Source organism: Lissotriton vulgaris, chromosome 3_1 (assembly GCF_964263255.1).
Source record: "Lissotriton vulgaris chromosome 3_1, aLisVul1.2, whole genome shotgun sequence".
NCBI lineage: Eukaryota > Metazoa > Chordata > Amphibia > Caudata > Salamandridae > Lissotriton > Lissotriton vulgaris.
This window is the reverse complement of record NC_141689.1, coordinates 1,258,110,913-1,258,123,936: the sequence shown is the minus strand read 5'-3', so window position 1 is coordinate 1,258,123,936 and position 13,024 is coordinate 1,258,110,913. Positions and strand designations below refer to the sequence as shown.

The 13,024-nt window shown below is 45.0% G+C and overlaps 1 protein-coding gene across 1 annotated transcript in view; it reads left to right on the top strand.

Annotated features, from left to right (window-relative positions):
* Positions 1-13,024, top strand: part of SCARB2 (scavenger receptor class B member 2) — a 567,669-nt gene that overhangs the window by 467,371 nt on the left and 87,274 nt on the right. Inside the window, exon 9 of the mRNA XM_086961781.1 lies at positions 1,601-1,674. Within this exon, the coding sequence (XP_086817907.1) occupies positions 1,601-1,674 (74 nt within the window). The remainder of the gene's footprint in view (positions 1-1,600; positions 1,675-13,024) is intronic.

The window sequence follows — 13,024 nt, the reverse complement described above, 5'->3', positions numbered from 1 at the left end:
CCTGCAAGGGCAGTGTGTGTGTGTGTGTGTGTAAAGGTAAAGGGCTTCTAAGGGTGGGACAATAAGTGCTGCAGCCCTTAATTGCCTTCCCTGGCCACAGTGCCCTTGGTACCTGTGGCACTATTTACAAGGGACTGACGTGGTAAAAGAGTGTCATTTGGGTTTTGTTTTAATGCAGTTTAGGGAAAGAACATAGGCCCTGGGTACCTAGTTGGCAGGAACCGAGGGCATACTCAGTCAAAGTACAGCAACAGTTAGGCAAAAAATGGGGGTGACCATGCAAAAAGAGGGTACTTTCTTATACTAATGGAACGTGTTCCAGTTTGACTTATATGTCTGAAGCTGCCTTTTTGGGGGCAAAGACTTCAGCTCATAGGTTTAACAAACTTCAGCCCACTCAGCTTTGTTGTTTGCGTCTGCCTTTCTTCTTTTTTTTTTTACCAAAAGCAGTAGCTGTTATTTGTATATGAAACAGTCCATCACCCTTCTCTCTCTTCCCTTTTTCTTCTTATTAACCCAAGGAGGAGGAGCAACTACAGGCACTTGTCCAGACCCGGTGCCATTTCCTATATTGACCTCACTGGACAAGACAGAGTTGATGAAGAGCTCTTCCCAGATTTTACTAGTGCAAAGTGCTAACTAAACACACCATTTCACATTAGGTTAACTTTTTGTATTAAGATCTGCTATTCCTCTGCAATTAAAGATCCTCCAGCCAGAATTTGGGGTCTCTCCATTAGTTCCATAGCTGCTCCTGTGGTTCTCATCAGCAGCATCGCCATGGTTGATATCTACTTGGTTGTCACATGGGGATCTTTACATACTATTCTAAACACTACTGCTTCTCAGCACAAGCATGTGTAAATTAATATTTCCATAGCTTTCTTGGTTAATTGGCAACACTCAAGCCGAGCTCTCGTAGAGTATTGCTTTGGAACTCATTCATAAGATTAAGAATCTCATGGAAGGGTCCGTAGAAATTTTGCATTGTATGGAGTAAATGGAGGACCTATAATAGCCTGGATGTTGAGGCGGGAAATGTCTAGATATCCCCAGAGGGGTGCTTCCTTTAAACCTAAAGACAGGTAATGGTTACCTAGCATCCAAGAGAAAGAGGAAGTCCGAGACATTACAATGTGGCTATGTGGTCATTTTGAATTTGATTTCTCAGGAGGCCCGTTGTGGCTATAACACGGTAATGTATGGCCTAAAAATGTATGTTGCTGCATGACTGTAACCGATTTTGTTATGGTTCGTTTTCTTTTGTTTGACAAAATACAAATAAGAACATTTAAAAAAAGAATCTATTGGAAGGTATACTATCAACCAGAAATATTGTTAAGAAAAATAAGTTACTTTTTTAATTGGTTCAGCGAATGGGTTGTAGTGTGTCAATTTGTTTTTTAATTAAAGAAGTGATCTGTGTGTATTTTGTGGAAACAGTAGCGCATGCAAAGGAAAAGGTAAAGAGAAAATTTAATAGTGAACCATTGTCCTTAAACAAAATTATTTAGTTAATACATTCAGATTTTGTGTAAAATGTTAATGCCAAACATTTTGGGATTACAGTTTGTTTCATGATATTCCTTTTGCTTCATAGCTGACCGGGTTTCCTGTACGAATGGCCAAGCGACTTCAGGTTAATGTTTATGTCCGCCAGGTTCATGGTTTCATGTAAGTATCAAGCACAGGGACATCTTAACGATGTTGGGGACCCTGGGCCAAACGTATTAGGGGGGCCTTGTTTGGAACAGATTTGAATTTATGAGCCAGTTACAGCTCTTTCTTGCCCTCTTTGGCCGGGTGAGTGCACAGGCACACTCGTTCAAATTCCAAATGTGGAATAGTGATGTGTGTTTTCAATATTGTAATACAGCAGCAGCTAATATTACTTCATGTAATCTCTGTGACACCCTCCCATTTCTCATATGTCAGGTCCTGTTTTAATCTAAAAGAAACATTTGTATGGATGTTGCATGAAACAAACACAACATTTCTCTGCAAAATGTCTGCAATAGACACTCCCTCAGCACCCACATTAAAAAAAACTATGTGTTTAAGAATTATTCAAAGTTATCAGGACACAGCTCTCTGCAGAACAGAGCTGGCTGTGTCAAGGTACCCCCTGAAAGGCATGGGCCCTGGGCCAGAGCCCACTTTGCCCCTGCCTTAAAACGTCTCTGAATTCAAGCATGAAATTTCACTGCTGAAGGGGGGTTATTTTTACTGATAACGTTTGGAACAGTAATGTGGTGTATGACTTGACAATTGCTTTAAGTCTTTATGATGGGTTAGTAGTAATCAAGATGACAAAAAGTGATACTCGAGAGGTGGCAGAAATGGAAAGAACAAAATGAGATGTTTTGCTAGAATAGCAGGGAAATCAGTGATGCTAATCAATTGGAACTGCTTCTAATTACTTTTTAAGACTATTTCAACGATGGTGGCTTCCATGCTATGAACGTTTTGTGATTAATAATGCATTTCTTATGGAAAGGTACACACGTGGGTGAGCTTGTGTGTTTGGTTTGGGTGTGACTTTAATTTCTAGACTTCTGAAAGTGCCATATAAAGTAAAAACATTGACAAAGCCAATAGGTCTCGGTTTTTGTAGGTGTTAGATGACCATATGGCCTTATCACTGCTTTTTGCGAAAGCTAAACAGCATTGATAGATGAGCATCTGCAAAAAGAGACAAAGAAGTACTTATTGCAGATATTCTCAGAGGCAGGTAAAAAAGCTTTAATGCTTGTGACAGTGTGATGAAGTAGGTGCACGCATACAGGGCCATGCTTGGAACTGCATATGTCATGATGATTCAATTGGCATTGTGGATTTTTTTTATTTATTATTTCAAGATGGCAGATGCCCACGTGGGAGTGGTCAATTTAAAAACAGAAAAGGTGAGTTAAAAGGCATTTTCTAATTACTTAGTTTATTGTGGCAATGAGAAAATACATGGGAAGACATATATGTATGCAGAAGTTGGTTTGCTTCCGGTAACAGACCCCCTTTCTGCAAACTGGTGGCCGCCATCAAACCTTTCTTCGTTACAAATCCGTGGTGGAATCTCCGCGGTCGCCCCTGAACTGCCGAAAGACTACAGAAGCTGACAGAAGGATTACGAAGGACGACTGGGTCGGAGGACCTGCGGACAAATGTTTTCCTATGTGCGGTGAGTGGAATAGGTATACGTTCAGGTGGGAAGGTTTACAGGCAGGCAATAGAAGATGGTAGCTAATCACATTCGAGACTACCGAAAACCCGCTATAATACAGCATGTCAGCAGAAACTGTACTAATGCGAGAGGAGGCAGCAGAGGAGCTGTTTGGCAATACGCCAGTGATGACAAGAAATACTAATAAAGTATCAAACGATAATGATAACGATGGAGGGATACCAAGTATCGAGACACTATTCAAAGATTAATAAAAAAATAAAACAATTGAAATAACCAATTGGTGGGAGCGCCGATCTTTAAGCAAATATGCAGAAGTGAGCAGAGTCCCTCGTGGACTTCGTATTCTTTTGGCCCCCAGCTTTGACAAAACAAATCAAATCCTGCAATGTTGAAGGAATGGGGGGAAAGTAACCTGGCAGCTTCTATGAACTTAGTCCACAGCTTGATTAAATATGCGTCCATTGACCTTGACATGATATTGGAAGTGATTGACACATTGAATAATGAAATTTAGAAAAGAGGAGAAAGTGATGAAACCAAAAGATTGACTGACACTATGAATGAAGGCCTGAAAAAACATGAGGAAAAAATAAAAATTTGAAAGGCACACAAGTTTGCATGTGACCAGGCAGATTACAACAATGGCCAAATCTTTACCTTTGCTCGCAAATATAATGCAACAAAAATACAAGAATACAGCAGAAAAGGTAAAAGCTCCACACTTTTTCAAGCTATATCTACAAGCGCCAGATCAAATGAGAATGAAGAACTTGTAAGTGTTGAATCGGTTTCTCTCACAAGCGAATCTAGCTTTGATTCAGACTCTTCCAAGCAGCAAGCACCAACAAAATAAAATATGGAACAAGAGATGGATTTTTTTAGTGGAGGAGGGACTCCAAATGTTGAGACCGAGACAACAAAAGCAACAAACAGACAAAAAAGGAACAAACGGACACAGGAAAGAAGACGCCACTGCAAACAAAAATCTAAAAAAGAAGAAAAAAAGCATTTGGCAGAACAAACGACAGTAGAAAATAGAACTATTATTAATTTGTCTACAGTTGTCCTAACTAAAGTGGAGGAACAATTGTTATCTTTGGGATTAAACTACTGTCCTATTCAAGGTGTTAACTATGCTATGACTCGCATAGATCTGTTCTGTTTCATCAGAAAAATAAAATTAAAGAAGTATTTTGCAATGAAAACTGCAAAAGATACTATTGAATCCGAAATGGTCATGAATAAAAATGAAACAGGAAGGAATAAACTACTATCCTCAGATGTTTCTACTTTATTGACCATGCATGACCTTAATGAAGCCTCAGGATCTCAACAATCTGGACCAGATTTTAACTTAGCCACACAAGAAAGACTGAGCAAAATTAATATGCATCAGTGTACTGAAGGACCAGAGCCCTAGTATTTATACCCAAAAATGGCTTTGATTTAAGAGGGTGACTTCCGAGGAACTCTCTGAAGTGACAAGGATCCCTTTCAGCCCAGCCCTGTCTCCAGAGAGCCAGTAAGGGGTAAATCAGTTCTTAGTTTGAGGGCAGGACACAACCTATTCAGATATACATGCAAGCCACCTCTCGCCCTTCCTGCACAGGAAGGCTATCAGTATGCAGAATAATCTCCTGTCACACCCAGCCCCTCCTGTGTTGTGGCTGTGAAGAGGAAATGTACAACGTGCAGCTGTCATACAGCACAGATGTGTTTTGGAGACAGGCTGCAAGGCACACAGAGCTGTAGGAGCAGGGAAAAGTCCACTATCTGATAGAGACATCTAGTCGCAGAGTCTGTACCTTTCAACTTCCCTGTCGTCAGACTGGATCCATAAGATCTTTCTTGAGCTGCTCCTCTGCGTGACGGCATCGGTCCATTCCGTGTGACGTTGTGTTCATCCTTATGATATCTGTGTCATCTATGTAGGTGCCGCCTGGGAATGTTGGCATCTGTTCTTTTCTTTGCACACCAGCCAGCATAGATCCGTCAGAGAGAACTACCCCTGTAATTTTTTGGCAGACTTTTTCCAACTTTTTGTCAAACTTTTTTGGTGGTGTGTGGGTTTCCCTATGTCTAAGGGGACCTCTGGATTCAAACCATGCGTCATCGCCATGTCGGTCACGGATCCCAACCTCATAGGTATTTGGTGCCAGGAGTGCGACCATGACCCAAAGTCGCGCTCTGACTGCCTTGGCGCTGAAAGGTTTTAGTGAGTGCTCCCTAAAGGTGCGTTGGGTGCCTCGAAGGTCTTGCTCCTACTCCTGGTATAGAGGAAGGTCCGAGCACCACTCCAGGGGCTCCAAGTCTTCGTTCTTCCACTCCAAAAAGTCAGGTAATAAGCACCATAAGAAGCAAAAGAGGTAGAAGCGTGTTTCCACTTCACCCCGTCTGTCACCCGATGTGACGGAAGAGTCTCAGCGAGCAAGGCCTCATTCGCGGAATGGGTGCCAGTCGGTTCCGTATTTCCCTCCCTTTCCAGGGCCGGGAGTGACCCCACCCAAATGAAGGAATTTTATTACACCATATGCTAAATTTTTAGGGCTCAGCAGAAGGAGAACCATTGGGTTGCATGCAGGGGTCACCGCCGCCCATGGCTCCTCTTGGATCTGTTCATGGATCCGGACTGGTGCCAGCCATACCTCCTGGTCCTTCCCTGATGCCATGTCAGACGCTGGGTCTCCTGGTGGCGCAAGCCTCATTCTTATCCACGATGACATGGAGCTGGTTGGGTGTCCACCAACACCAAAGCTGATGGAGTCTTTGGGCTCTGTTTCCTCAGCCTTTTTCTGAAGGCCTAGGATTGGAGGAAGATTGGGGGGATGCTGGATCCCTTAGAAATTGCGCTTAATAATAAGGAAATGGACTGGTATCAGAAACTAGCTGATGGTAGTGGCTTGGATACCTCTCCAGAGCTATGCATGCTTTACCCTTCTAACCTGGTTATGGAGGAGGGAGCTTACTTTGCCATGGTGATGTGTGGGGCTGCGGAGGTCTTGAACCTGCAGCTTCCCATGGTGGAGATCAAGACCAATATCCTGACGGAGGTCTTGCAGCCTGGCATCTCCACATTAGAACCCTTGCAGCCTTTCAATGAGGCCTTAACAGACGTTCTTTTGGGGACTTGTCCAAACACAGCTCAGGGGCTTCTGTGAATAGACTGATCGCCTGCTGGCACCGCCCTGCTCTGGGTGGCTTAGCCTTCCTTTCATCACATCCAACGTCTGTGATGCATTCCCTTCTCTGCACCCCCTGATAGGGAATCCAAGAGGCTGGATAGTTTCAGAAAGAAAAATGGCTCTTCAATCAACCTACCACTGCAGTCACTAACCACTGCATGCCTATTGGCCCGTTACTCCCATTCCCTATGAGAGTGACGGGAGAGACACAGCAAAGTTTACTACTCTCTATGGTCTCAACACAATAAACTCCCTAGGCAGAGTAATTTCCTCGATAGTGGCCATTTGGCCCCATGCCTGGCTGAGCATGTCTGGCTTCTCTGGGGATGACCAAGCCAACCCTGTGGATTGGGCAGCAAGAAGTCAGGTCAGGCCACAACCCCCCTCACTTCTCCACCCCCAAAGCCTCTTAGTCCAATTCTCCTGGATCATGGGCGTTCAGTTGGCGACAGGATATGTCATCACCCCCACCACTAGCGTGCATTACCCCCACCACTAGCGGGGCATCACCTTAGACAGGTGGGTTCTCCAGATAGCCCCGAGGGACTACTCCCTCCCCTTAGAGACTACCCCTCCCTCCAAGCCTCTTACATACAGTCGGCTAACTGAGGATCACCTTACTTTACTTTGGGAGGAAGTCGCAACTCTCTTGGCCAAGGGAGCCATAGAGAAGATTCCGGTGCCAGAAGTAGGCTGTGGTTGCTATTCCTGTTACTTTCTGGTCAGCAAAAAGGACTGAGGCCTTCGTCCTATCCTAGAGCTCTCAACTACTGCCTCAAAAAAGAGAAGTTCAAGACGCTCACTCTTGCTCAGGTTCTGTCTACTCTAGACCCAGGTGACCAGATGGTAGAGCTAGACTTGCAGGACACTTACATCCATATCCCTTTCCTGCCGTCCCATTGTCACTACCTGTGGTTTACGGTGGACTACAAACATTTTCAATTTGCCATTCACCTCTTCGGCCTCACCAGGGCACCTCGGGTGTTCAACAAGTTGATAACAGTGGTCGCAGCTCATCTGCGGAGGTCAGGGGTTCAAGTCTTCCCCTATCTCTACGACTGGCTGTTAAAGGCGGGCTTGCCCCAGAAGGTCATCTCCCACCTCCAGACAACAGCGAACCTCCTTTATTCACTGAGGTTCACTATAAACGTGCTGAAGACACGCCTATCCCCTTCCCAGATGCTCCCTTTCATCTGAGCTGTTCTGGACACCAGGAGCGTCTCATGTCAGAGAAAAGAGGCTGGAGGGGTGAGGTGGTAGATGGGGGGTGAGGGAGACAAACACAAAAAATGTAATACTTACCTCCCCGCACAGGTTCCCAGACTGCCCTGGGGCCAATCCTGAAGCTGCTCTCATGCATGAGTGCTGATAATTTGTGCTCCAGGACACACGTCATCACCCAGGCTCCACCCCCAAGACTCTGCACAAGAAAAATAAAATGGGTTTAAAGCTCCTTTTAATATAGTTTTATTTTTCATGTTTTAAGGGTGCTATAGGGTGGAGACGCTCCTCCGCCATATTGGAGGAGCCGCTGCTGCTGGACGGAGTGCAGTTTCAGGCATATCCTCGCGAACAGCATGTCCAGGACATTCAGGCTATCATACGGATGTTTCAGCCTCTCCTGGCTTTCAGTGAGACTGACTCTGAAGCTGCTGGGCCTAATGGCCACCTACATCTTGATAGTGACTCATGCCAGATATCACATACTTGCTCTGGAGTGGGACCTAAAGTTCCAGTGAGAGCAGCATCGGGGTAGTCTTACCCACCTGGTCCAGATTTTCGAGAGAACTGCACAAGATCTGCAGTGGTAGCTGACAAACTCCGATTGGGCTAGGGGCATACCCCTCTCCCTTCCCCAACCAGATCTCAGAGTAGTGACAGATGCGTCACTCCCGGGATGGGGTGGCCATATGGGAGTGGTGGAGATCAGAGGATTTTGGTCTCCAGCAGAAGCCACATCACCCGGTCAGAGCTTTGCATGATTTGACTGGCACTGATCACCTTCTTACCATCAAGGGAAGGCCGGTTCAAGTATTCACAGACAACACTACCGCTGTGTTGAACTGCAATAAACACGGCGGAGGGTGGTTGTAGACACACTGTCACGGGGCCTAGCGCCTCTGCATTTGGCTGGAACAACATAGCATATCCCTGGTGGTTCAACAGCTGACCAGTTCACTGAACGCCAGGGCGGACTGTCGTAATTTGACAATGAGCGGCCTCGTGGTCAGCATGCCTTTTAGTCCTTTGTCCGTGCCGCTGACCACTCGAGTTTGCCCAGCAACAGGCTATTGGGAACCCAATACCACAGGACAAACTCAGTCATCAGTCCCTAGTAGTTCACAAGCGGTATCTCCATCCAGAGGTGGTCCAAGGTCTCTTTTATCAGTGGAGACTCCCTTGATTAGATCTTTTCGCCTCCATCAAGAATACGTAATGTCAGCAGTTTCCAAGGCAGCTCTCGCTCTGCAACACTTTTCTTCTCGAGTGAAGCTCAGGCCTCTTGTACGCCTTTCCCCATACCACTCCTGTCCAGAGTGCTCAAGAAGATCAGTAGTGACCGGGCACTAGTCATTCTTGTGGCTCCGGACTGTGCACAGAGAGTTTAGTATCCCGAGCTTCTACAAGTGAGCATCGACCCTCCGATCAGGCTGCCTCATCGGGAAGATCTTCTGTTGCAGCAGAGAGGGTTCTCCACCCAAATCTATCAACTCTCAGCCTCCTTAGATGGAGATTGAGCGGTGACAGTTGACAGCATTTGAGCTTCCTTCCGAAGTATGCAAAGTTATTCTGGCAGTCAGGCGTCCCCCCCCCCACTCAGTCGGTATACGCCTGCCAATGGGAACATTTTTGTAAATATTGTACACAAGAGTCTCACTGAGTTCACAAGAATCCAGCACATAAATCACACTATAAATAAAGCTTTAGAAGCTGTCAATGCATTCAAATGATTTTCGAACAAATTTGAAGGTGAAGCAATAGGTACAACCATCACCGCCATATCAACAAAAACCATCCCAACACTTTTATTTAGTGGTTTGGCTTTTCATCAATAAGGAATAAACAAACTGGAGAAGCAACCCCTGAAAAATGTACGGTTAGTGATCAAATGTAGAACTACTGCTTCTCACTTCCGTGTAAAACCTGACCTTGGAGTAACCTCACTAGTATCTTTGAATGATACAAGCAAAATCAATTAGATTTGTGACTGTTTGGACTTGAAGGAAGACACACTAAAAGATTGAATGGGAAGTAATACAACCTTCAGGAACTTAGTTATATCCGATGAACCTGGATCTAACGTCCCTGCAAACCAAGTATCAACCACCTTCAATGCTGGAATTCTCTACCAAAAACAACCCGGAAAGGAAAGGGCTAATTAAAAAAAGAGTTTGACAATATAATTTTGAGGAGAATATTGCCTGGCTAAAACTATACAAAAACTCTCAATAGCGTATTGATACAGATGCAATGAAACAGCAGGCCTACGCGAACTCCACTCTTGAACCACAAATGAAAATCTCTTTCCTTGGATTCAGATTACTATACATACCACTTTTACAATCTGAAGGTGTATAGGGTGGACGAGAGAACAACAGTAAACTATGCTGTTCATGTGGTTTAACAGAAAAAAACTATTGAGCACATCATCGGTTTATACCCTCATCTGATAGATTGTACTTGAAGCCCATATTTCCAACACTAGGCATTAGAAACATTATGGAAGCTGTACAATCTAGTTTGAACGGCAATAACACTAAACAGATTGGCTCAACATTGACATTTTCAATCTATTTGTACAGTAGACTGAAATCATTTTATTTTTATTGCTACCGTCATATGCTAATATGTTTGGAAAACATCTTTTTACCTCTTCTGTATAAGAAGCTAGACATTTTTATTGTAAATTGTTTAAAGTAACAATGTGCTTACATGTTATTTGCTGTAATATCCAAGTAATATTTAACACTCTACAAACTGACTTGGGTTGTCATGATTCAAAACATTTGCTTGTGCTCATGTAATGGGGCATGGATAATTGTTTTTGCTTTTACTAAAGGCTACACAGTTTTCAGTAGTATGCAATTGCAATGTACTGTGACATTTCAAGACAAATAATACATGCAAAACATTAATAGAACTGTTAAGTCCAGTGCTTCCAGCACCATGACCTGTGCTGATGCCTACTTCAGTGCCTGACAAGTTGGCCCCAATTGTTCTCTCCGATGCCGAGATGATGCCTGTCAGACCTCGACTGATTACGCCGAAATCCACCAGAGGCACCGGTTTCTCCTTCTTGAATTACCAGAAAGTCGACAAGACTGTCTGCATTGACTTCTTGTGACTGATTCGGATAGTGACTTTGACCTGGGTGGTAAGTTCGCTCAGCCTTACCAGGTTGACAGTGGGTATGAGAACATACAGGAAGCTTGTGGCCACAATCCCTCCTTCAAAACCGGTCTTTTTTCTCCCTTTGGTACAGCCACAGATGTATCTGCTACCTGCACCATGGTGATGCTTAGGGCATAGAAGTTTTTGACCTTCAGCTCTTCACCTCGTAGATTAGGACAAATGTTGTGACTGAGGCCCTTCAACCAGGGCAAACATATTTGGACAAAGCCTTGACAGATACTTTTTTGGGCTCTTTGGCTAAACCATGCTAGCCACCCATCAATCGACAAATTGCTAGACGCCATCGCCCTGCTCCAGACGACCCAGCTTTTCTTTCTCAGCACCTCTTACTAGAGAGCCTAGTGGTGCAGACTTTGACCAGCCGCTCTAATCCCCACATATTTCCCTCCACTCCCCCTGATAAGGAATTAAAGTAGAGGGAAACATTCAACAAATGTGTCTTTTCTTCTACCTGTTGGCCCTCTTCTCTGTTAATGCGGGCTGTTTGTTTGGATGCTACTTCCACACCCTTTGAGATTCAGTGGCACAAGTCCTCCTAAGTGTGCCTGAAGACCTTTGCTCCGTTGTCTCTCTGGTGATTCAAGGTGGTTGTGGTGCAGCCAAGATCACGATTTATTATGGCTTGGATAACACTGATTCCAGATGGCAGGCCATAAGCACCAGCATTGCCATTCGCCACCATGTGTAGGTGCGATTGATTGGGTTCCCCAGCGATACCCAGATCTCTTTGATGGTCAAGTTCTTTGTTGGGACTTGAAAGTTTGAGGACTAATCTGATTCTGCCCTTGAGCATTTTCAGTAGAGCGGCACTACTACTCAGTCTCTGGCCTTTGTGTCCGACTGCACTAACTACAACAGTTTCATCTCTCTTTTCGCAGCTTCGGCCAAAGCACCCCTTACCGCCATACTGTCCAGCCCCCACAGGGAACCCAACAGTTTTGTGGTGGAGGCTAAGGTCTATGGGCTGCCCAACCTAACAACCCCCCCCCCTCACACACACACACACTCCACACCCCCCCAAACCTCTTTACCATGCACTTGCAGGGACACAGCCTCCCAGAGGCCGAAGGCAGCGATTTTTATCAGCCCGCAAGTAATCACATCCGACAAGTGGGTCCTTCAGATTATTGGATACGCAGTACCATTTCTTTCGTCCCTGTCGCACCTTCCAACGTCCCACCAGCAATTGATGGAGGACCATCACTTCATTCTGTGGAAGAAAGTGCCAGCCTTTTTGGGAAATGGGGGTTGTAGAGAGTGTGCCAGCACCAGAAGTATAACATTATTCCTGCTATGTTCTGGTGCCTAATAAAGACTGAGGTCTTTGGCCTATTCTAGACCTAATCCTTCTCAATGCTTGTCTCCGGAAGGAGAAATTCAAGATGCCCACCCTGGCCCAGGTCTTGTATGTACTAGTCCCTGGAGACTGGATGGTGGCATTGGACCTTCAGGAAGCCTATTTTAAAATACTTGCCCTGCCGGCCCGTCGTCACTAAATGTGGTTTGTGGTGGGACAGGAGCATTTTCAGTTTATTGAGCTTTCCTTTGGTCTCACGAGCCCCCCCTTAGATGTTCACAAAAGTGATGGCAGCACACCTATGGAGGTTGGGTGACCGTCTTTCCTCTATCTCGACAACTGGCTTTTAGGGTCAATTCTGTTACACAGTCCACATAAAAAGAAAAGAACACAGCATGCTGCCTACAACCCAACATGGCAGACCTCTCTCATTCAGTGGTTTGGATCATTGATAGAAGTACAATACAACAAGTTGCCTACAACGCAACAGGGCTTGTCGCATCTATTCATTGTTTTAGATCGCTGTCAGTAGTATAAATAAGTATCGCGAGGTGGGACAAAAATGTGAATACTGTAACTAAACAAAACACAAAGAAACTCAAACTACCCTACCCCACCCTCCTTCCCTCGAAACTGCTATTAAAGGGGGAGACAAACAGAGGCCTAGTGGCCCCCAACTCAAGACCCTAACAAGGCCACCTCAAACAGCTCCCCTCAACACTCAGTAGGGGAGATCTCTGGAATCAGGCGTAGAATGCAGAGAGGATGGGCAGGTCAACTCCCTAAATTCGCTGGAAAGAATTGAAATGAAGTAGTTCTGAGTAGGAGGAACCTTCAGGAGTGGCAGCCAAGGTTAACTTTCCTATCCCCAAGAAAAGCCACCATCGGTGAAACCACGCATTATGGTCCAGTGTTTTGTCAGTGGCCCAGAATAAGAGTATTACCCTATGA